We start from the raw sequence: 24,997 nt of genomic DNA on the forward strand, positions 1-24,997 counted from the left end.
GAAGCAAAAAGCTTCTAGCTGAACCTTCAAAAGCTGTGTTGGTTTTTAAACCATATTCATCTTCACTGATCACCGTCTGTTTTGCAATTACAGTAAAAGTCTGCTCCAACACAAATACAGTACCCCAGATCAGAGTTAAATATTTAGTTTAGCAAAATAAAAGAAGGGTCTTCAGATCAATGCAGCAAATATATCTAAATTACTGACACCTTCCTTCTTGTTGGCATCTAACCACAATTACTTCACGTTTTTTAAGCGGGAATGGAGGACTCATTGTCAATATTGCTATGCAGTAGCATAGTAGGAATATAAGTAGGTTTACATAGGTTGCTTTTTAAAGGTACAATGGACGCATAAGGCAGCTTTATTTTGGAATATTCTGTTCCTGAAGATGGACATTAAAACTGTTGTTTCATAATTACCAGGATTTTTTTTGATACTTCTCAAAATATTCATGTCACTATAAATTAGTATCATTTTAGTTGGATAGAGGACATGTGAGTAAATTCATCTGAGAAAAAGGCCATTATTTATCTGTGTTCCCATCTTTGGTGCAGGCTAAAGGAGTTTATATCATAAGGGAACAAGCAGAAGACTCTTGTATTTCATTGCGGTCGTGTTTATTTCAGTTTTGTGCAGGGTTGTGCAATGGAATCGACGTGATAGATCAGACAGTTGTGTAATGGTAGTGCCTTCAGATTCCTTCGCTATCTTTCTCTTCCTGGGAGTAGTTAATAAAAACCATTCCTCAATATCTTAAAATATATGGTACATATTTGTAGATAAATCTGAACATACCTCCACCCTCCTTACTGCATGCAGCTCCTCCGTTCTCCACCAAAAGAAATCCCAAACTGACAACCCTGCAAAGGAGTTGCCGCTCTCCCCAGCATTTCATTTGCTTCAAGATTTTTTAATTAAAGTTTTAAATCTTTGTTATTCTTCATTCCCTTTGGCAAGCTGAATTATAACTCTGTCAACCATGCTTTTCAACTCCCCAGAGCCAGCCTAATGCACGTTAGCCAACTTAGCTTCATATGAGGTCATGGAAAGCCTGCAAATTATCACTTTTGTGGTAGAGGGAGATTGTAGCCGTTTATTAAAGTGTTGTCTTGGTCTGCAGTTATCTGGAGCGGTGGAAGAGTGGAGCTCGATACTACACTGAGCAATTCATAAAAGTGTCCTTTGGGTGGACTCAGTTCCTTGGCAGCATGAGGCAAAGCATCTAACTTTTTCTGTTTACTTGGATGCATTTCCTTGAGCTGACACCTTCTCCCAGCTGATGTTCTCCAGAGGTTTCCCTTTGTACTTGTCCTGGGAGCATGCAGTTATTGATACCAAAACTTGGCACCTGGCTTCTCGGGCGGTGAGGCTGAAGGCACCCTGGCCAGATAGGCCTCGCCCCAGGCCTATCTAGCCCAGCCCATGACATACGGCATTTGGGTGGGTGTGGGAGGTCACTGCTAAGCATGTCTTTTCTTTCCTCTCTTCTTCGATGCTTTCTCTCATGGTCAGAATCTATCCTAAAAGGGGAATCCCCAACGCAAGAGCAAGACAAACTTGTGAGTAACCAGAGCCTGGGCTGCCTTGTGTTGTTTAGGAGCATCTTCCCCTGGCGGTGGGTCTTTTGTTGGCCTTGCCACTCACAATACAGTATAGATGCAACCTGTCCTCCTCTTCCAGCCATGAACAATACCTGCTTCTTGCCATGCAACCAATGCAAATCAGTGCTAGCCAAAGGTGGGTTTATACCAGCTGGGAAACTGGCTCTTCCAACCAAGCTTTCCATGTTACACCTGCACAGACATTGGTAAAACAGACGTAGCAGCAGAAGAATGTTGTAGAAATATTTTTAATGTCAGTACACAACTTGATAAGGCAGGATATTGCTACAAAAATGTGAAATATGTGACTTCACTGGGTATTGTAACTGAGCAGTGGTGACAGCAGCCCAGGAGGAGGGAACAGACCCAGCTGGCAATGGTATTGGGAAAGGGAGGGATGGGTGTACTTAGAGTAGCCACATGGAATATCTGAGTTTGAATAAAAACTGAAAGTTGAAAGGCCTGAGCCCCTAGAGAGAGATCGCAGAAAGAAGCAACTGCTCTGCCAGGAGTTTAAGGGTTGGGTTTTCATTTGATACTGGCATTACTGGGAGGGAAGAGGAGAGCGAGGAGGGAGTCCAAAGGCAGCAGAACTGACTGCAAAGAACAGCACTTTTCTGTGTTTCTGAGGCAGAGCTGATGCTTGAATCTCCTAACCAGCTTATGGGATAGAAAGGATGTGTTGACTGTGCAGCAGCTCCAGATAAAAAGAGAAGGTGAGATGATTTCCCAAATTACTTTGGGAAAATAATGTGTAATTTCATGTCAGTTTCAAGACCTTGCAGATGCAAAACAAACTGCTGCTGAGAAAACTGGCTAGGTTCACCGCTTCTCAAATTGTCAGCTGCTGTTCATAGCCCGAGTCAGCTCTAAACAGCACCAGTCCCTTGTCTGCCCTAATACCTGACCTAAAACAAGAGTTGCCATACTGTCAGATGGTTTAGAAGTTTACTACCTTCTATGCTTTTGTCTTCTTAATATGTCTAGTCTGGTAAAATACCAAGTATTTGCAACTATAAAAGATGACAGAGAGAACTTGTCAGAAAATGGTCAAAATTCTCCATTAAAAATGCCCAGAAAGCCCCTAAAATCCTTTTCTGCTAAGAATGCACTGCATCTCTCAGACTCTTAAGTAGTCACCATCCCTGGGGGTGTTTAAGGAAAGGTTGGAGGTGATGCTTAGGGACACAGTTTAGTGGGTGGTATTGGTGGTAGGGGGATGGTTGGACCAGATGATCTTGGAGGTGTTTTCCAACCTTAATGATTCTATGATTGCCAAATATCAGAAATAGTCATCTACAGGGGAAAAGGTGGGTTACAACTGGAGCTGCTTCAGACAAATACCATTTAATTTATTTTTTTTATTGAGATAGATACAGACATATTTTCAACATATAAAAATAGATAGCAGAGTAAATATATTTGAGCAAGATGTTCTGTTGAAAATAACTGTATTTTCAACCTCCTCTTTACTACTTGTGCTTGTTTGTTTTGTTCCTAAATACACCTGCAGTACATCCTGCAGGTCCTCTCTTTGATAATAAGCAATGATTTCAGCTTCTGCTTTAACCATAAGGAAAGGGTAGATTTCCTGTACATTTTGGAAAGGGTTTGGCCCATAGATTTCTTGGGCAATGACAGCATCCAAATACAAAGTTGCTCAAAGAAAACTAGAACACCTTCCAAAAAGATCTTTCTACGTGTTATTCAAAGTCCGTTTTACCATTGCTGAGAGAACATCCCAGTTGCGCGACAGTTTTTTTGTCCTGGGCCGTAACAAACACTATGAATTGATTAGAGGAGAATTAGCTCTAGGCAGCCACAGAATCCAATAGAACTTAAGCACAAAAATAAAATGTGCTGAGACGATTTGTGTTTCCGACTATCCACAGTAATTGGGAAAAAGATCAAGGAACCTCATCCTTGTTTGCTTTTTTATTAGAAACCTCTCTGCTTGGCTTCCAGAGCAGTCTGGCCCTGTTACCACTTCAGCTGAGGCAGCAGGAGGGAGGGATAAGGAAAAATGTTCATGGAAATTTTCAGATCACAAACTATTTTCTCCCCAAGTATACAAGAACTGTTTCCAGCCAGAGATTCGGGCTTATTTCAACCCTCATGGCCTCATGGATTAATTCACAAGTTGGCTTCAGAGAAGCACCCAGGAGGGTGAGGAGTTGGGCCAGCACGGATTCAGCATTGCAGAGCTGCAACAAGGCTCCCTTCCCCTCATCTTCATGGGAAGGGATCTTGCAGACACCGAGCAGCGGCCATTCCTGGGGCTGTTCCTTTCTGCAAGACCCCTGTATTAAAAATACTGCACTGTACACCTAAGATATTTGAAACATGAAACAGATGTGCATCCTGTCCGCTGATCATTTTATTGCTTTTTAGTTTATGTCATGCCCAAATTAGCTTTTTATTAGAGAGTACTTAATTGTGTTTGGACTCAAATGTCCTCTGCCTCTGTTCTGTATTTTCTTTGAATGTCTGTTTTTAGAAAATAATCTTTCCTAAGACGAATGGAAAGGGAGTGATTTGCAAGGCTTTAGCCAGTGCAATTAAGAGCCAAAAGCAGCTGACCTGAAAAAGCAACAGCAAAAAATACATTCAGTTGTTAAACATAAATTACTCCACAATTAAGTCCAATTGTCTCATAATACAACTAGATCTTTCTCATGTACATTACTTGGACAAAAATTGTACTGAGGGGTTTTACATGTGGCATATTCTTCCACTAAGTAGTTCATAACTCTGTGAAAGATAATATCAGAGTGAAAAATGTAGGCTTAGATTCAAGCACTAATCTCAGAGAAGCAATGCATTCAGGGTATGGCCTTATGAGATGCCTGAACCACTTTGGTATCTCACTTCTTTGAAAGGGATACTCCTGCTTCCCTCATCACTTCCCCAGCTTCTCCCTGTCCTACTCCCTTTTTATTGCAGCAAGTGCCCATTCACCACAGCCACTTCATCCAAGTGTTAGGCAGCTGTAACGCTTGTCTGCCTCATGGCAGGTCAGCAATGCTGGAGAAAGAAGTATTTATTTGGTGGACACCTGGCCTGGTTCACTGAAGGTGTCCATGCAAGGACAACAGCAGATTTTGTGGTTCTGTGAAACCAAACCCTTTCCAAAGAAAAAGACTGACATCCTCTAAAGAGAGCTAGAGGTTCAACAGACCCCTTTCATTAGTCCCAAACAAGCTTGCAGATGATGAGTGTTTACTGTAGACAAGAGGAAGGAAGACACTGGACTTCTGTCAGATTGTGCATGAAAGTTTGTTCAGGAATAGAGCTACATACAAATATATTTATTTATCAATCTATCATATACAGGCCCCTTACGTTTCTGTCTGCTTTCTGATAGCTCACTGTCTGTATTTAACCTCCTACCAGTCCTGTGTCAAACAGAAAAGCTGTAATTGTCTGTTTCTGTGAACTGAAATTAAGTCCATGGGAAGGTCACACAAGAAGCCTGTAGCAAAATAGAAGGACAGGCTGGATCTTGATTTCTCTCTTGAGAGAAATAAGAAAGCCCAAATTGAAGCTTGCAGTCTCAGAAATCACCCCAGTTTTACAGTCCTTGTGTGTTATACGTGCTTTTGGTGTTCAGAACTACATATTTTGCACCAGTCTCTGCTGTTAGATACAATGGCACAAATCTGCTAACTTCATCAGTTCCAGTTTATTTACTTAATTAAATATACTTTGTATTTTCACTAACATACTGATGGCTCCTGTACTTGCTTGCAGAAGCTGGAAAATGAATTTTTAAATTAGTTAACAAGCTCCACAATGGGAAAGAATGACATCTGTAGCATGCTGACATGTGGTCTGCAGAAGACCACATGGTTTTGGGTGGAAAGCACCTCTGGAGGTCAGCCGGTCCAGCCTCCTCTTCAGAGCAGGTCTGTTGGCCAATGCTGGTTCAGGTCAACCTGGGCTACGTCATTTATAGTTATTTTGCAGACAGACCATTATTCTACAGCCTGGTGAAGCTGGCAGCAGGCTCATTGATTTCACTGACTTTTGATGTCTGTGATCTGGAGGGGAGACAAATATAAACCCTGTTCAATATGTGTAAAAGGGTTGCATCGCCTGAGTTGTGCGTTGGTTCTCGGAAGCTACCTATGGTTGTATCATCAGACAAACTGAGGGCACAGATGAAGAATGTGTAAATGTGGTTCCTAAAGTGTGCCCTGAGCTGAAGATAGCAAATAGGGAAACACTGACTCCATAACGTCACATGTGGGCTTTAAAATATTAGTGATGAATTTGAGCATTTATGTAATGGGAGGAGCTCAGAGAGATCACAGAGAAGAGAACTAGAAAGAGGCATGAAGGAAAAGTGTTTGTGCTGTATAAATCCCTCTCCCCAGTGGCTGTGTGGGAGCTTCAGCTCTTAGCTCAGTGCACTCTGAAAACTCCTCACAGCTTGAACGAACTAGGTGATGGAAAGAACCCACCCTGTTCATCCCCCTGTCGCCAGGAGGGATCAGGTATCCTCAGCAGATGATGGCAACGGCTGGCTGTGGGGTCTTTGCCTCTCGCAGAAGTGATTAGCACTAGGAGCACCATGCAAGCACGTGGTGGGCAGCGCCTCCGAGAAGCCCCACCCACGCATCACAAAATGGCCTCGCCCCTCAGGGACGTGGCTGGACGCTGGGGCATGTGGGTCCCAGAGGTTGGTGCTCGACAAAGCGGTTCTGCTGTGGGCCTTCATCAGGCCTGACCGACACCACAAACCTCATTCCTGGTGGAAAGAGCCACAAAGCTTTCATCATGTTCAGTGACAGTAGGCCATATATGCTCTGTGCAAGCTCACTTACGTCCCTATATCCACATTGCTGTCAGCAGAGCTGTGTGCCTGACATGGAGAAGAATATTAGCAGAAGCCACAGTTGAGACTCTGCTAAATACACAAAGGGTATGCTTCATGAATTTGTGTTAGAGCTCAGGAAAGTTGAAAAGGTGCAAAATAGCAGGTTACTGTTCTCCCAGGCTGCTGCCCAAATGGAAAACATGGAAAACCTGTGTCCATCCGCAGCACCCAAAGTTAGCAATCGGTGCAAAATAAGAACTGAACGAATGTATTCATTTCTAACATGAGACTTTCCCAGTCCCTACCACAGCAAATTACTGCCTGACAATATCTTGTGTGATTTGAAGGACAAATCAGCCTTTCAGGTGCTTTGAAAACCATTAAAAACATAAGAAGTAACAACGTATTCCGTAAAACCTGAAGCTGGTGTCACTGCAGCACAAAACAAATGCCCCAATTCACTGCCCTTTTTGGCAGGTAACACCTAAGGAGGGTTTCTCTCTGCTTCCTTACAGAACCACGACCGCACGTGCATCGCGTGCAGGATCATCTACCGCTCGGATGAGCACCACCCTCCCATCCTACCCCCCAAGGCGGACCTGACCATCGGGCTGCACGGCGAGTGGGTGAGCCAGCGCTGCGAGGTGCGGCCGGAGGTGCTCTTCCTCACGCGGCACTTCATCTTCCACGACAACAACAACACCTGGGAAGGCCACTACTACCACTACTCCGACCCCATCTGCAAACACCCCACCTTCACCATCTACGCCAAGGGACGCTACAGCCGAGGAGTGCACTCGTCCAAAGTGATGGGGGGAACGGAGTTTGTGTTCAAAGGTAGGGTGGCTCACGGTGGTTTGATTGCTAACGAGTTCATGCCGTCGTTGGAAGGATTTACTCCTTTCTTAGGCAGTTTTAGGCCTTCTGTGATTGCCCAGGCAATGCGTGGTATTTTACACCACTGAAGCAATACTCATTTGAGGCAAAATAGAGAGATCTTAAGTACAACACAAGAAAGTAAGTCTTCTCATCACTTAGTCTTGGAGCCTGGTGGCCAGACTTCAAGCATCTAAGCAAAGTGCCCAAGATTAGATCCATGTCCTAAGGCTCCTTCAGCACAGAGAAAAAAAAAAAGTGACTTCAGAAGGCATTTCAGGTCATAAGTGGTATAAATCATTTTTTGGCAAAGACAGATATAGTAGCATGTGTCTTTTCATCAGCTTCCAAGGGGGACTAGAGCAAGTACGGCTGTCCCTGAAGACAGCTCTGATTAATCCCACCGCAGCTAATACTGGATGTATCTAACAGCCCCCTCGAGTACTCCAGGAAGCAGCACTCAGTGGTGACGCTACCCAGGTCCCCGTGGCTGAAAAGCCTTTTCATACAACAGCCCCACAGCAGCCTGCTTAGAAAGAGCTCGGTGGTTTTAACCACTCGCACAAACAAACATCTCCAAAACACGACGTCCCTCCACGGCACCAGCCCCAGTGGAGCCTGTGGAAACCCCGAGCACACTGTAGGCTCTTACCCTCCTTATTTCAGTTGACATATGAAAAGCATATAGCTTCTTGTATGTCTCCAATTTAGAAAAATATCTAACTCTGAGAAATGTTTTACTAATCTAGGATTTTCATAGGAGGCAGGAGATATCCCTGCCTGTCAGAGCTCTTGTTCTTTCTAGCTGTATGCAGCATGTTCCAGCTTAGCTCCTAGAGTAAAATCCAGTTTTTGCTCGAATTTCTGTTTGATAACATGCCAGTTTACCTCACAGAGCAAGCTCACTAATTTTGTTCTTTTAAAACTTCTAGGTTCACTCTCTATAGATCACCTTTTATGCCAGCTATAGCAAATAACATGAACTGTTGAGCCTTTGAGCCAAATATCTGCTAGTAAAACTTCAGAATAAAAATCTGAGTATAAAGTATAAAAATTTAAGTATAAAAAGATATGTACGTTATTAATGACCTGTATGAGAATTTGGGAGTTTGGGGTGTTGGGTGGCATGAGGGTTTGTAATTTACTTGTGTTTTGGTCAGCACCAATCTATTCTGAAACCCTTTTCTTGATATACAGTACCAAAAGCACACCAAGAATAATCTCTTTTCAGCTTCCACAGGCTCTTTCAATTTGGCTTTTCTCAACTTTTTAAACCCATCTGAAAAATAAAAGTCTACATGCTCTAAACTCCTGTGAAAGGTAGCATACCTATGAAAGGTATGCAGGTAACTTCGAAGTGAAGAAGCTGCAACATTTTCTGTGTTTGATACTGCAAGCTGCAGTCACTGTTTAGATAATAAGAAGTCTCTCTAGTTCAGAAATACTTCATGCAAAAAACTACAGGCAATATATAAAGATTGTAGTATTTTACAAATTTTACAATTGGAAATTATTATTTCACTAGCTTTACAAGGTAGCATATGTTTTAAAATGATAAAAATAGGTTCTAAACAGCCCTACTTATGGATAAATATGGGTGTTAATAAAATATGAGCAGAGTTTTATTGTTTCCTCTTTTATGTATCTCAACCAGTCTTTATCTGGAAAGGATTGCCTGGAATTTATATAAAGCTCTGCTCAATCTCTGACTGAGATGTGCGGCCATCAGGTTTTCTTCAACTGAATTTGTGTGTGTGTGTGTTCAGTACACGAAGCAATTACATCAAAAATGTAAAACGATGCAAATAGATTTCCTGGCCACGCCTACAGTACAAGAAAATTGATTTAAGAAAGAACAAACAGAGATTCAGAGCTGCTGCAATTCCCATTGGTTAGATTAAAAGACATCCTTAAGCAAATTCAGGAAGCACCAGCACGTACACAAGGGACGTATTTAAAATAACCTTATCCCCATAGCCGCTAAACCCATTTGGCAACACGTCTGACTTAAACCTTTGTGACATTGCTAGCAGCAGACACAATGAACAGAAACAAAAGGGTCAGTTTCAAAAGCATTTTGCAATTTTCTTCCTTCACCTATTTTAGCATGCACTTCATCAAATGCTAATGGTCCTGCCTGCAAAGGACACAGTGCTGTCCGGTACAGGCAGACAGAAGGGTGAGCCCCCGTTTCAGTGCTGATTTCATGGGTACACCCCAACCAGCATGTTGCCTTTGCCCCTCTGCTAATATCTCCTCTCTTCCTCGCTCGCAGTAAACCACATGAAGGTGACGCCCATGGACGTATCCACAGCCTCTCTGCTCAACGTCTTCAACGGGAACGAGTGCGGGGCGCAGGGCTCTTGGCAAGTCGGGGTCCAACAAGACGTCACCCACACCAACGGCTGCATCGCGCTCGGCATCCGCCTGCCTCACACCGAGTACGAAATCTTCAAGATGGAACAGGACGCCAGGGGCAGGTACTTGCTGTACAACGGCCAGAGGCCCAGCGACGGGTCCAGCCCCGACCGACCGGAAAAGAGAGCCACGTCCTACCAGATGCCTTTAATTCAGTGCGCTTCGTCCGCGCCCAGATCTGAGGAGTCACCAGAGGAAAATAAAATACGTCTGTATAGCAGCGGGGCACCGGCAAAACATCCCAGCACCCCAGCTCTTGCTTTGGTGTTGTTTATTTGTACTGTGACATATTGGGACATTCTCAGCTAGAAGTGAAAAAAAAACTCTTTTTCATGACTACAAAGCCAGGATTCCATAAGACTGAGGGTTGTTTTTCTTCAGAAAGAAAGGGACGTTTATTTTCTTGATGCACTTGAATGCCTGAGAACTGTTGTTCTTTTCCTTATTTCCCCCCCCCCCCCCCCCCCCCCCTTGAATCACAAACAGCACTCGTTTGATGTTTCTCGTGCTTTGAACTTCATCCAGTCTGATCCCTGGCCTGACATGACTGCACAAAAGTAATTGCACTTTAGGACTGCAGACTTCTGGGGGGAGGGACGGGGTCTCCTTTTATTATTATTTTTTTTAACTGCTGGGGTGAACATTAAGATCCTGCTTCAGTTGTCTCCGCCATTTTACCACTGTGGTACTTTCTCAGACCAACGCTCGGTTTCTCATCAGAATTTAACTGGGGAATGACTCAGTGTAGTGTTAATACTGTGACAGCAGCTTCCCCCTCTGACTTCAGGACTCTGGTGTAGATATGTATATAAGAAGAAAACCTACAAGGATTTATCTAGCCATTATCTCACAGCTCAACAGAAACAGCAAATCAACAGCCCTCCCTTGAGACAGTGGTAAATGGTTGATATCTTCAAGTTGAAAAATATTCCAAATAATTTAAACTATTTTTACAACTATTAAGTTGTAAAAATAACCAGTGGCTTAACATTTTCTCATTGATTTCATTAGCTATGTAATTGCTTCAGGACCTCCCTATGAATCAAGTAAGTAGTTACAGCCAAGGCCCCCTAAAGCCAGACAGAAAAAGCATTTTTTTCCTGTCAGATATACAAAGCACAGGTAAGTTGCTGATAGAAATCTGAAGTGGCTTGTTCTGTTCCCGTATTTGTGAGGCCTCGTGTACTCCATGTGCAGTATTTGTAGCTTGGATGTTGTATCAGCCAGGTGGATGAACAAAGAAGCACCTGGGGCTCCAACAAGTTCTGCAGCCCTCCTCCGTGGCCTGTTTTTAATGATTTAAGTTCGTTGAGCAGGAACAGGTACAGGGTTTCAGCAGCAAGCCCACCACGGGCCCCAGTGTTGCCGTTAGCTTAGAGAGCAGGAGAGCAGCAGGAAGCAGACCCACATCCATCTGATGGATGGAGACTGGCACGGTCTTACCCAAGCAAGGAGCAAGAGTTGCACAAACGCTGCTGCCTCCTCCCTTTTCTCCTTGCTAGACAGTCCCAAAACACATGGTTTCACCGAGCTTGGTATGCCACCTCGGTATGGGGAGACACTACTGGGAAAGTTAGAGGGGCAGAGCCCTCAGCTTCCCTCAACAACGCCTGCTCTGGAAACCCTCGGATTTTCTCCCAGCGGCAAATACATTCTTGTGTACACACTGACAGGGATGAAAGCAGACAGGGTTGGGGAGATATTTAAGGCCAGCAAGGAGGTGCAGCTCATGGATGAACCATGCTCCCCAGTTTTTATGGGGAGGAAGCCAAGGGCACGGCTCAGCCTGGAGGCCTTTACTGATATACACGTGAGTCCTGGCTCTCAGGAGGAACCTGTGAGAGAAACACAAGGAGTAAGGTCACTGCGTTTCATCAGCAGTAGCTTCTAGCTGCCCCGTCCTGTACTACAGGAGGAAGAACCCTCCAATGTGTCCTTTCTAGCATCATAGGAAAAGCCCATCTTGAATAAAGCTCTTTCAGCTTCACACAGGTGAGCGTTTATACCACGTGCTACACAGCAAAAGCATGCTTTGAAATAACAGCGATAGCGTGGACCTTCCTAGCAAAGCAAGCAGGAAAAAGCCATCCAAGTAGCAAATGGCTATACTCAGGCTCCCTACCTCCTCAACGTTTGTGCCTTCTTGACAGTTTGCTCCAAGCTGGTTTCAGCCTTTGACAGGAATTCCCTGAGTGGTAAAGAAATGGGTTCACCTGTTTTCGAGACAGCAAAAGGAAGAGGGGGAAGGAACAACCACAGGCTCTCATTGCCACATCACACCTTTCACATTTTTTCCCCAGACATGAAACGTCACAGAAAACCCATAAATAGCTCAAGAGGCAGGAACTCAGGGTGACTCAGTAGCCACCAGAGAAAGCATTCATCCATTCACCGGGTACCAGATCCTCCTTCGGCTTGCTGGGAGGAGCTGAAAGCCAGCTCACCATGATAAATCAAGCCCTAAGAACACCAGCTGCTCTGCTTAGCATTTCTTAACGGTTTACTGCTCCACTCCATCAAACCTTGAAGAGTTCTGGATAGTTGCTAGCATAGAGGCATCAGGAGCACAGCTTTAACCAGAGGGTCAAGATAGGGACATGATGTCTCTGAAAGAGAACCTAAAGGCCAGATAGGAGTTTGGTTTTCTCTAGCTAGACCTCAAGTTTTCTATTCAGCAAAATTACACCAGCACATCTCCAAATGAGTTGCTGAGCTATTACAAGATCTCAGACAAGCTCCTCCAAATAGTAGCTTAGTCTCTGACCTCTGTTTAAGACATAGGTGCATGAGTGAGTTCATGTTAGTTTCTATTTATAAGGATGTGTATGGTGTGATGTTCCTTAGACCACAGAAGACAAGCTTCTTTCACTACATTAGGTGGTCTCATCTCTGGAAAAATATAAATGGCTAGGAGCTGTTAGACCCTGACCCTTCCCTACGCAAGGCCCACACAAACACAAGTCCCGGCTGAAATCTGCCCATCCTTGAAACGCGGGATGGAACCCAGCAGCAAGAGCCACTCCACAGCACGATGTTCCACATTCACCAGGACAAGGAGCCACAATTTATGACTGTGTTGTCGCTCCTCCGTAAGCTGCTTAACGTCAGAAGTATTACAACAGTTTCAAGAGAAAGACCTGTCTAGTTCTTACCTCTAAAAAGCACATCCAAACCTAAACTACAAGTTAAATCCTTATTTTGAGTCACAGACTTGCACCAACCTAGCTTTGCCAAGACATAGGGCTACACTAAACGCAAACGTGACACAATGTACAAACCGAACTAGAAGTGCCTTTTTTTCCCCCTATCACCCAGAGATGGTTAAAAAGGAAGTGCTAGAAAGAGACCTTTGTAACGCATTACAAAAAAAAAATCTGCTTCTGGTTTATTATGGTTCTGGTATATTATGGTTCTTTTGGTTTATTCATATTGTTGACTTGAAACATACTTTTATGATCTGGGTTTTTAGCATATGCTGCTGCACCAGCAGCCTCCTTGTGCCTACGTATTTTTCCTCTATTTTCCTATTAGCCAATAGAAGCCAAGTTGGACACAGATAAGTCAGCCTTCAGTGTGCGCGTGTTATTTGTCAACCCACGTGCTCTGCAAGGGGTCTCCTAGGTTACAGGCCCAGGACTAGGAGCTGAGCTCCCTTGATCTCCTCATTTCATCAGGCGCTAAATTTACTGTTGCACAGCCCCATACACATTTGTGACAATATACTCCATTCATTTTGTTTCTCCAACCTGACCTCGTGTGCTGGCAGCCCTGACTGCCAAAGGAGTTAAGCCGCAAGTGGCTTAGCAGTGGAAGACCTACAAGCTGAGCCGTTTGTCCCATACCGAAGCTCAGAAGCATTAAAGAGGGAAACAATTAATGTTGGCATCTTCAGTAACTGCCAGGGTTGCCAGAACAGGTGAAAGGTTTCCGCTTGTCACCACTGTAATGTCCTCCTGGAGGAGCCACCTGGCAGAAGAAACGGTAACCTGAGGAATCTCTTGGGCAACTTGTTTTAATACATGCTATTAAGAAAGAAAGAAGGGATCAGAAAGCTGTAACAGTTGTACCTGCTCTGTTTCTATACCGTTTACATATTGTGCCTGCTGCCCTGGGGTAGAATGTCATTTTTAAGACCAGAGGTCCATATTTTAAGATGCAGTGTCTGTCTTGCTTGAGTTGGAGTGTGCTTGCTTAAAGTGCAGGATTTAAAAAGAAAAAAGAAAACTTTTTATTTTTGTAAAGCTATTGAAGATATTTCTTCTCAACTATATGTTCCAGATTAAACTGCCGGGGAAGTTTAAGCACTTGTTGAACTATTGATTGAAATAAAAAAAGCCTAACAAAAAAAAAAAAGATTTCTTTGCACCCTACACGTTAGTTTTCTGTTGACTCACCACCTGTATAGAGTGATACACGTCTCAAAGTGATATCCAAAATCCCTGTTGAGTGACTTGTGCACAGAAAAGCTCATTTCTTACCACTTAGAAGAAAACATCATTTTCTTGAGAACACAACACTAGAAAAAGCTCTGATGAATGCAGCAGGGGTGATTTGGGTTTTGCAGCACATCTTTAGGTTCTCTGAATAAAATGAGCCGCAATGCAGGCTGGAAGCGCACCACAAGCAATGATGGTGTTGGCTTGCAAGGTTAGCACGGTCGGAGCAGCTGCGTGTCAGTACAAAGGGTGTGGTTTCCACAGAAAGAAAATATTTTTTCATAAATGAACTGCAATCAGATGAAACGGCATTACTATTCTGCTATTGCATCTCACTTGCTCTAAGGGTACAGCCTGGGGGAGGGAGCAGGGAGTAGAAAGGATGCTTTTCCTAAAGAGAAATCCAAAATGAACTGAGAATGCAAAGCAAGCCACAGGGTAACAAAAGCATCTTTCTTCAGTGCTGTGCAGTTTCATTACTGTCTCGCTCGCGCAAAGACAAGGGGTGAAATGAAGTCAATGAGACTCCCACCACCAGCTTCAAAAGCTTTGCATTAGATCGATTTCTGAGTTTTCAGAAGTGACTCAGGATTTTTGGAAACGTGACAGCAGATCTCTGAAAGATGAGCTTGATTTTCAGGAAGCATGCCCTAAATTATAAGGCACTCCAAATGCAGTAGCCACAGTCTGAAAGAAGTGGCCTCCCTTTCCACACAAAGCTGTGGGCATGGATGAATTCAGGCATAAATATATTCCACGTGGCATAATTTACCCCTCCTGACACAAACAGGAAGGCTAGGTAATAAAGACCAACACCACTAACTCTGAATTTTATTGTTTAATTTTCCTTTTTATTCCTCTTAGAAGTATTTTCCAAGATGTTTTTCATGCTAATCTTCTCTCTTGCGCTATCAGTGTTGATTTTTCTAATTATTATTTGCTGACACCAATAAATAATAGTAAAGAAGAAAAAAAATCTCTACTCAGAAATAAATATGGTTGTGAGGAACCAAACACAAGTGCCTTCAACAGCTAAAGAAGCAGTGCTGTTGGCCTGAGCAATTATCCAAACTCCTTCTCCCCAGCCTTTGGCCTTCACAAGTCTGCTCCAGACCAGTCCCTCAGATGGACTCCAGCTATGGAAGTACCAAGCCAAGCCAATAATGAATTAATTTGCCACTACCAGTGACGAGAACTGCCTGTGCTCACCGCCTCAGAGCAGACGGACACTGCTCCTAACAGCCCTTTCCCAAGGGAAAGGCATCGGTCCTTTCCAAGACAGTCCATTGGAAAATGAGAAATAGAACTGCCCGAGATAGCGCTGCCTTCACACAAAGAGAAAGGTTGCATTTGGAGTTGTTAGGATTGAGATCTCCTGGTCTAACTCTGCTGCATTCTGCAACTCCATCCACAGAAAAAGCACGGGCTCGGAGCATGTTCTGGCCAGGGGACAGAAGCTGCCTAGACAGACAGACACGTTGTGGATTTAATTAAATGTCCAACTACCCGATCACATTTCTCTTAGCACCAAACAGAAGACTGAAGATCCTGAAGATGATCAAAACGATACATAGACATCACCTGTATTAACTGCCCTGTAGGGTATTGCTGGACACAACCATACCACACGATACTGGTCTGCCAGGGGCTTTTGAACCGATCACGAAGGAGGCAGCCTCCACTTTTTTCAGCAGTTAGGGATAAGAAAACATTGCCACCTGGTGGCAGCAACTTGCTGAGCATTCATTCTCCTGCCAATTTTCCCGACAAAAACGACCCGCCCACCTCAGAGACCTTACCAGCGGCACGCCGTGATTGATGGGCAAGGAGGCAGAGCAGCAGTTAAACGGAAATAATTATAAGGTGCCAAAATACCCGAGGGCAGTCGCTTTTAAAGCACGATCACGTAAGACTGGCACTGGAGCGACACCAGCCTTCATGGGATCTCAGAAGTTACACTTTCAAGAGTTAAGAAATGCCAAAATGAAGCTTTGCCCCTGCAGCCTTCTGCGTGCCTGGTGCTATATGATCAGGGCAAAAAACTCATTGAACCTACACAACATAAAATAAGGGAATCCCTTCTCTGTAGTCCATATGGGATAGTGGGGAAATGATTGCATGATTTAAGCTGTACCAACCACTTCTGCACGTTTTGATTTAAATAAATACTAAGAGGAAAATACTATCACTAAATTGCAAATACTGCCTCAACGTATCCCCATCTATCCAGAAATGTATATAACACTACTGTAAAATGAATGTGTATATACACGCATATACATACACATACACAACTCATATGTGCATTACTCTTGGAATTACCAGAATTTTTAATGGTTAGTATCACACATTCACTAGAACTACTTTAAGAGCTACATAAACTCACAAATACACTATATATGCTAAAAAATGATACTGAATTTTAACAGAAACTCCATTTTAAATCTTAAACTATTATTGGCCTACCCAATTTATTATAAAAGCAAGTGCTTCAATTTCCATGATTCTAAACAGGTCAAGGAGATAACCATGAATGTAACAAATGCATAGCTACGTGAAGGGGAGCATGCAGGAGACTAAGACTGGGAGAATTTCCCAAATATTAAAAAATATAATAAAGAAAGCTTTTGCATTGACAACTGAGATCTTACCGTTTCACAAAACCATTAACAAACACTTCTGGATGCTGGAAATCCACCTTGCTTCAGCATGATCTCCTTCAAGCCTCCTGTTTCTGTCTGTAGATCTCAAAGTGCATTTCAGGGGGGACAAGGTGGCTCCCATTTGGCAAGAATGAAGTGTTTCCCCACCCAGGTGCCCTCAAAACTAGTAATTTTAAACTAGCTCTAAAATTAGAAACTGTTGGAGAGGAAAACGCATCCATAGCAATAACCGAGGCAGCTACAAACATGGTACAATTATGGAGTCCCACAGTAACCCAGACCGCTGTAACCACCAGTTTGCACAGTAGCACGCAGGCACCCTGGAAGATGTGTGTACACAGGCGTAAATACGTACACAAACACATGCCAGGGTTTTGCATAACCCACAATACCCGTGCCCCAGGGGAGTTAACGTGCGTGTGGCTCACCCAGCGCACCGCGCTGCAGGCACACAGCACCTGGCGAGCTCAGTTCGCCACCACGCTCATCACAGGAGCCAAGGAGACCGAGAGGTCCCTGTACGTATACTGTGGGCTATGTTGTGAAAAATTGTTACCTGTGATTAGCTGCTTCATTTCTATCATCTCTAGTTCCACAAACGCAACCTTCTGCATAGCTCTAGAAGTGGACTCACAACCACAATTCACTTTTTCTTAAAATCACAGGACTGGGGGAAGCTTTGAGATCAGTTACAGCTGCTCTGAATATGAGATTCCTCCTTCCATCCACTTGCAATCATTAAATCAGTAGCATATGCAAGCACGTTGGAGAAGTGAGGGTGCATGCATACCAGATCATACTTTCCTCCAACTTTCAGCATTTCTCATCCAATTATTTCAGTTTTCTTGCATCACCTCCTTCTACCCCCAGGTAAGCCAAGCCCCCCACCCACCCAACAAATCCTCCGTCACCTTATCCCCCTAACAGCTCAATTTTCTCTCCCCCATTCCCACTACCCTGCCCTCTTGCAATGCACTCATCTCCCACCCACGCTGCCCCCAAGTGCTGGGCTGCAGCCGCCGAGTATCCGTGCCTATGCTGACAGCCTGGCAAGCACACCAGCACCAACTGGTCAAACAGCAGCGAGCAGGACAGGTAGCTTTTCAGCTCGCCATGCAGGCTTGCCCCTGATGGGAGCACCAACCTCAATGTCTTTTATCTCAGCTCTAATTGCCCTGTAATCGGAGGTAGTTGGTATCTGTGCAACATCAAGCTATCCGACGTAGCTTGAATTAGATTTCAGGTTCGCACAGGAAGAAGCAGCCCAAAGATGCTTCAATCACATAAACTTTGTCTCTTTAAGAAACAAGTTTTTCTGCAAATGCTCTGACCTTCCTTTGCCATTGTAATCTGGTTCCTGTGGAGGCAGGATGAAGAGATAATTTTCCCTAATCAGAAAAGCAATCTGTTCTGATTTTCTCAAAGCTGGGACATGAAATAAAGAGGGCTGAAGTATTTCAAGGTATTATGGAAGAAACTGAAGTCTGAAAGCAGTGCCATCAAGTTGAAGGAATCCCAGGCATGAATACAAGGAAAATCTCTCTCCTGGAGTTCTCCTGTTTACAAGACTCATCACTGCTTTATGCTTAACACCCTCAGGATGGCGAGAAATCCCTGCTCCTGGAGAACGCCACACGAGTTTCTAGCATATGTTTGTGGGGAACATTAGCTGCTGCATGAGCTTTCATCTTCTACAAACCACTCACTTTATCAAAGCTGCACTCTAGCAGCTCAGATTAGAACTCCAGAGAGCTTATTTAACCCAGGGTTCAAGATTTTTCTATTGGCTTCCCTCCTGAGCCTTTCCAAAGCACGGTCCTATAACCAAACTGTCCCATATGATGATTTAAAGCAACACCTCTCAAACATTAAGAAACAGAGAATCACGTTTATAAATCAAGGCAATCGCTAGATTATCATCATCACTACTCTTCAAACCAGCCTTCTGAGGAAGTGCCTCCGAAAACCATGGTTGCACAGTTTGGACTATCAACATAGCAATGGAAAAATCATTTGCCACTCCCATGGGCAGGTAGAGCAATGCATACCACCGCCGCCGTGGTTGTATAGATTTAGGAGTGTTTGTTTTCTTTTACTTGTAAAGTACAAACAGACCTGGCTCCACAAGAACTTCTGCTACACAAACACTTCCATGTTCTAATACTGTGAACACAACGTGCCCAAACTATTTGGGTTTTTCGGTTGGTGATGGTGGTTTTTTTCTTGGTTTTGGGTTTGTTTTGGTGGTGTTTTTTTTTTGGTTGTTGTTGTTTCCTGGCTACTGTCTTTTAGTAGAGTTTGGGCTATAATTCAGGTGAACACAACCCACTGTTTAACACTTAACAACCACATTCTCTGCCTGTTTAACACTCAGCTTCAGGAAGAGAAAGGCAACAACTAAGTCTCTGAGAAGGTGCTTTAAAAGCCTGAGAAATGTTTCTAGGCAACGTAAAACAGCATTTTGGAAACGGGAAAAAAAATAGTACGAGAACCAAGACGGAGAGTATGCTAGAGAACAGTGGTTGTGCACAAATCGTCTCTTCCCAGTCGTTTGTCCCAACACTTGTGCCTCAGTTTCCCAATCTCTAAAACCAGGATAAGCCGTCCTTACAAGGCAGACTGAGAGACTCATGAAGACTGCTGTTACCAACCACTCTGAGAACTGGATAGACACTGATCGCCAATGACAATCTCTGAATTCACCTAAACACTTAAACCTGCACGAACATCAGTAGAAAGATACATTTTCAAGAACATCCTGAAAGTTATTTCAAGACTACAGCTTTTTTTTTTTTCTTTTTTGGAGAACTTGGATGATATTCAGGCTGACTTTAAGAAAAAAGCAGTGTGACGTTCATTATATACAAGTTTAGAAGGTAAGAATTAACTATTTCTGTCACCTTTCAATTAATTTTTCATTTATTTCAAGTGTCTGAGCTCAGACTTCTTAGCTATAATCATAGCTGTCTGTCTCATGCCACTGTGCCTGGATACCGTGACACCCTTTAAAACTTTTCTAAAGGGAAGGGAGGGGATGAACAGCATTCCACTGCTGCCAGCAACAGAAGTAGCTACTGTATAAACAGGGATTCAATACCCCAGTGGCAGTGTCATCAACGTCACATAAACTGGTATGAAGCTTTAGATAAAGTGACACTCTAACATGGTGGGAGATGCTTATACAACTGAAATTAAACACAGTTTGCCCAAGATGAAAAATTTGGTTTCATTCAAATCACTTCCCAAATCTGGTTCACTGCACAAACACATAAACCCTCATTCCAGCAAAAGAGGAAGTACTTACATCTAGTAGCACTGAGAAAGTAGATAAAAGACAAAAACCGTGTTGTGTACAAGACCTCATTTCTACATAGCCACTTGTTATTTAAAGGACAAAATTTTAAGAAGACAACACTATCGCTGTCTATGCTTATGCAAACCTGTTAGCAAATTTTCTTAAATACATGCACCCTGCGTCCAAGACCAAAAGCACAGCAGACCAACTTCTATGATACGCTCGGTTACACTACTTGAGTGCCCTGGAAAAGAAGTTCAGATAGGAAACAAAGAGATCAGTCTCATTTCTCATTAGTTTCAACCCTTCCAGACAGGAGCCCAATCCCTTGAAAAGACAGACTCCTGTGCTGAACACCCCATCTCGGTCAACATTTAAGCGTGCCACCAGACTAACGCTGCCAGTCTCTGTGGCAGCAGCGGTCTGTGCTGCCCAAGGATGTAGCTTCCAGCACACGGCCCATAAAGTCACTCACCAGGAACCAGTGTAGAAAGCAAAGCAGTGAAGTACAACGTTCACAGAAGCATGGCTAAAAAGGCAAGGTGCAGAATTTTATCCCACCTGTAAACACGAAGAGCAGGGCATTTTAATGTGCTTATTAGGGCTGCTCAGTAATCACGTAGATCTCATTCCATCTTTTGCAAGAGTTTGCCCTGGCAAGTCTGTTCAAGAATAAATGTTTGGGACTCCAAACTGGAAAAGAAAAACTCTTTGACACGATTATTGTAAATCTGACAAGTCATCAGCATCCTCAGTGCTGGGTGGATTCAAGCACCTGCTCTTCTCTCCAGCACCAAATCTTCATCCAAGCCAGCTTCCTGCTACTTACTAGCAGTACCAAGAAGCAGGGCACTTACATCGCCTGTAAAGTGACCTAGATACACCTATTCAGCATCCTAAAGTCTACTGACCATAAATATTCAGGGAGAAGTTTCAAAATAATAAAAAAAAGGACACTACCACGTTTTCAATGGTTTATTAACACTTCAGCTTTTAATATCTTTGAGGAAGGCCTGAAAAATAAGCTTTACTTATTGACTTTGTCTTTTCCCCTTTGGCAAGATGTCATCTTCCACCTCCTCCCTCCACCCCTTCTCCTCCCAAGGATAATGAACTTTCAAGCTAGTGTTTGGTTGCTTCTCATATATAAATCGGTTTCAATCATAGCAGCAAGAGACATGCAAGCCTGGACAATAGTTTGTCAACAGCTTTTCAAGAATGAGTAGAACTGCACAAATAAATTGTGCGTTGATGCAAATAACTTTTTTAAATGAACTTCATATACATATATGGATTTTAAAACGTGGGTTAAATTTGGTGCCCAGAATTACTACAGAAGCTATATTTTCTATTTAACAAGGCTTTTTTTTTTTTCCACCTGAACCATCACACTACCCTTTTGTGAAGTGATATATTCAGAAAATCTTTAAATACTTCGATATTGTATACTTGTTCCATCTTGTCCTTTTGAGAAATCAGAATGGGACTTGTGATGCATATTTAACTGAAGTCACACACACGTGACCTCACATGACTTCATGGGCATCGTCATCTGATCTTACCACTAGGAGCAGTGGAGGCTGTATTTCCCCATGCTTACATACACAAGTAAGCAGGCAGACAAAGCAAGAAGTTCTAACCATTTCAGGAACAAAGACAAACAATTTAATCCATATTACATAATTCACTGAATACACTTGATCTCATCCAAAGTGACTCCTGAGAGCAAAAAAGTTGTAGCATTACATTTTATATACAGCTATGAAGGGATTACTGAAAACCAAGACAGTCTCCTTATACCATTAGTAAGCACACTGGTTACGAGACTGCTGCACACTTCCACTTTGAAGACATCACTCAAACCATGACCAAGTTTTACAACCACCTGTTCAGTATTTATGGAGAGAATTTATTTCAATACAATTTTATCTTATTTTTTTCCTTTTTACTGCGGCCAGACATCAAAACCTGAGTTGGCTGCATTGAGTAATGACTCCTTTTTCTATCTTCAAGTCCTGAAAGTGCTAGCTACCCTTGAAAACCTCTATACACTATGCTGTAAACATTTTAAGATCTTCCAGGGGATTTTTTTTTTCCTTCAGTGCAGGATTAACTGCTCTGTCTCAAGCAAACTACATCCTGCACACTTATTGCCTTCATTATTTTCCACGTAATCAGTTTGGAACAGGCTATGAAAGTTTGATGCGTTAATGTTCTGTTCGAGAAAAAACTGGGAGAATTACACCACTCTGAACCAGCGGAACCAAAATAATCAAAACCTTAACATGATGTTTCCAGTCACTGGGATGGAAGGCAACTTGAATGCAGACACTGGAACAAGTAATTGGAAACACCTGTGCTCGCATGCTTAAGTGAAAATAAGCAGTTTTTTGTATTTTCTTCATCATCTTCCTTGCACATATGCAAAATTTTATAAAAAGTTTATCACAGAGAACAATAACAGAACATGATGTAATTATAGTTTTCTTTAAAAAAATCACTAGAAATCAAAGGCAACCAAGATAATGTACATCTTCTCTAGAACATTTTTCTCATCTACACAACGTGTGCATATACCAAGGTCTAACACACTTAGCTGCACCACATCAAGTCAAGCTGTCCAAAAGCATACACAATTTCGCTGACAGGAGTATATCCCTTCCATATTTTTTTTTCAGTTTACAAGTAATTCCCTGTATTGGATTAAGCTTAGTCAAAAGTACAGATAATATTTTGTTCCATTACTACTGTTTGTTTTTATGATATTCAGAGATGAGGCAAGACATGAGATTAAGTGCAGGGAAGCATTTTAGACCCCCAAAAATGCATTCGTTAAAACTTAGCTATATATGGTTAACACAGGTAGGTCTGCCAAGAGTTGCATAAAAATGACTTTCATTTTCAAAACGTGAGCAACTAAGACTCACTCGACAAATATCAACTCTTCTGCATCATGGAATTCATTATGGGTGTCTGAATCATTCAAATCGCATTTTTGAATATTGACTAAAATGGAGTTATAAACCATAACTTGGTACATGTGAATTAAGTACCCTTATGAAATCAAAGGAGAAAAATGTTGACTCTTGGAAGACACCCAAAAGATCCAAAGATGGAACAAAAGGTTGATTATTACACTTCCGCACAATGCAAGCAATTTCTTAATATATTGAAAACATTCAGGTCTGGTATTTGTACCTGCTGGATATCCAAATTATTCTGTCCCAAAACAAGTTTGACAATTATCCCCTCTATAGCTGAAAGCAGCCAGAAAACAGTCGTGTTTTTTTGAACAAACAGAATGGAACCCCCTTTTTTTTTCTCCAAGCTTCAATAACAACAGTCTAAGCCAGAGACTTATGCAAATAAACCTCAAAATAGCCATTTGTTACAAGCAGCAAATTGCCATGAACAATGAACTTGTTAGGAATCCCTTCTAAAAGTACGACACACACAAACAGGCTACCCAGCAGAAAATCTGTTAACAATTTTATTTCTTTTGTAATGTTAAATATTATGGGACAGGATTGTAAGGATGAAGAACTCTCAACAATGCCTCATGAGGGATAAGAAAGAAATTCTGCCATCATATTAGCAAAGTAATGTAAGGAGAAAATTTACACAGTAAGAGGCACCGTTTCCCCCCGAATACCTCTTGTCATATTCCTGAATGAGTGCGATTAGCAATCTAATAAATCATTTTTCAAGAGGTAACAGCAACAGATAAAATTTTTAAGGATTATTAAAATAACATTTACAAGACTCTGAACAATTTTTGAACTCTTATTAAAACCACAGAAAGAAAGAACAATTCTTTATTTATGAATTTTCATAAAGGACTGACTGTGCAACTGACACTTGCTATTGATGACTTAATGTACAATTTTGTCCAGTAGCCGAACAGTTTGTCTTTTTAGATTGTGTTTTCTAACCGTGCGAGATCATTAAAGGCAAAGCCTGTTATGATGCTGTACACAAAAATGGTCACTTGGGCCATACTACCAATGAAGTGGTAGGTAAACAAATCTTTTTTCTGGCCAAGAAAAAAAAAAAAAAGAAGCTGCATTTTGCATGCATGCTTCTCTCACTCATTCTTTCTACAAGATGAATTTCCCTAGAAAGAATCCAATGAAAATGGCTGCAATTACAACAAGAAGTGATGGAAGAGAATTAGAGCCATTATCTCTGAGAGCCAAAGCTGTGGGTGATCCAGATTTATCCGAGTGTGCTACCTTTCTGAGCCTCAAGCCTTCATCCTGAAGGGGGGAGAAAAACAAAAACACAGATGGAAGAAAATTATGAAGACATCTTCTTTACAATTGTATAAAACCTAACTCAAAAGCCAAATTTACTGGTGAACATTTCAATAAAGAAAATAATTTGAAAAATAATATTACTTCATACCAAAACCCAAGATCTGAACACAGCAAACCAGAACATTTAAAATAAGGATAGGCAATCCACTGCTTTGCTTAAGATTCTGAAATTCTTGCTAGGCACAATGAAGAATCCAGCTCTTACTTACTATGTAAGAAACAAACAGCAGTGATTCCTTATTGTTAAGGAGAACCATCTTCTCTGTGTTCTATTTTTCCAAATGTTCCAATGTCAGCAGAATTACAGGTGTAGAAACATCATTATTTATGAGTTCTTTAAAAGGCTACCGCGGCCAATTAATTTTTTAGATACCCAAAAGCAAATAGACAGAATAGTCACGTAGAATCACTTATCCATTAGTTACAGATTACTGAAAGGGCACCTTTACATAAAGGTACTGGAAAGTATTGTTTGCTTACCTCCGCTGGCCAACCAATTGTCCTTGTTCACTAACAATGTGCAACAGTGTTACCACTTTGGATCTCATTTACTCATTCTTAAGAATGAAT

General features: G+C 42.4%; 2 protein-coding genes across 2 annotated transcripts in view; one reads left to right on the forward strand and one right to left on the reverse strand.

Annotated features, from left to right (window-relative positions):
- Positions 1-10,186, forward strand: part of APCDD1 (APC down-regulated 1) — a 26,408-nt gene extending 16,222 nt beyond the window's left edge. The window contains exons 4-5 of the mRNA XM_048077102.2: positions 6,939-7,260; positions 9,575-10,186. Of these exons, the coding sequence (XP_047933059.2) occupies positions 6,939-7,260; positions 9,575-10,026 (774 nt within the window). The 3' untranslated portion in view covers positions 10,027-10,186. The remainder of the gene's footprint in view (positions 1-6,938; positions 7,261-9,574) is intronic.
- Positions 10,174-24,997, reverse strand: part of VAPA (VAMP associated protein A) — a 43,945-nt gene continuing 29,121 nt past the window's right edge. The window contains exon 6 of the mRNA XM_066992760.1: positions 10,174-24,367. Within this exon, the coding sequence (XP_066848861.1) occupies positions 24,209-24,367 (159 nt within the window). The 3' untranslated portion in view covers positions 10,174-24,208. The remainder of the gene's footprint in view (positions 24,368-24,997) is intronic.

The sequence above is a fragment of the Anser cygnoides genome, chromosome 2 (assembly GCF_040182565.1).
Source record: "Anser cygnoides isolate HZ-2024a breed goose chromosome 2, Taihu_goose_T2T_genome, whole genome shotgun sequence".
In the NCBI taxonomy this organism is placed as follows: Eukaryota; Metazoa; Chordata; class Aves; order Anseriformes; family Anatidae; genus Anser; species Anser cygnoides.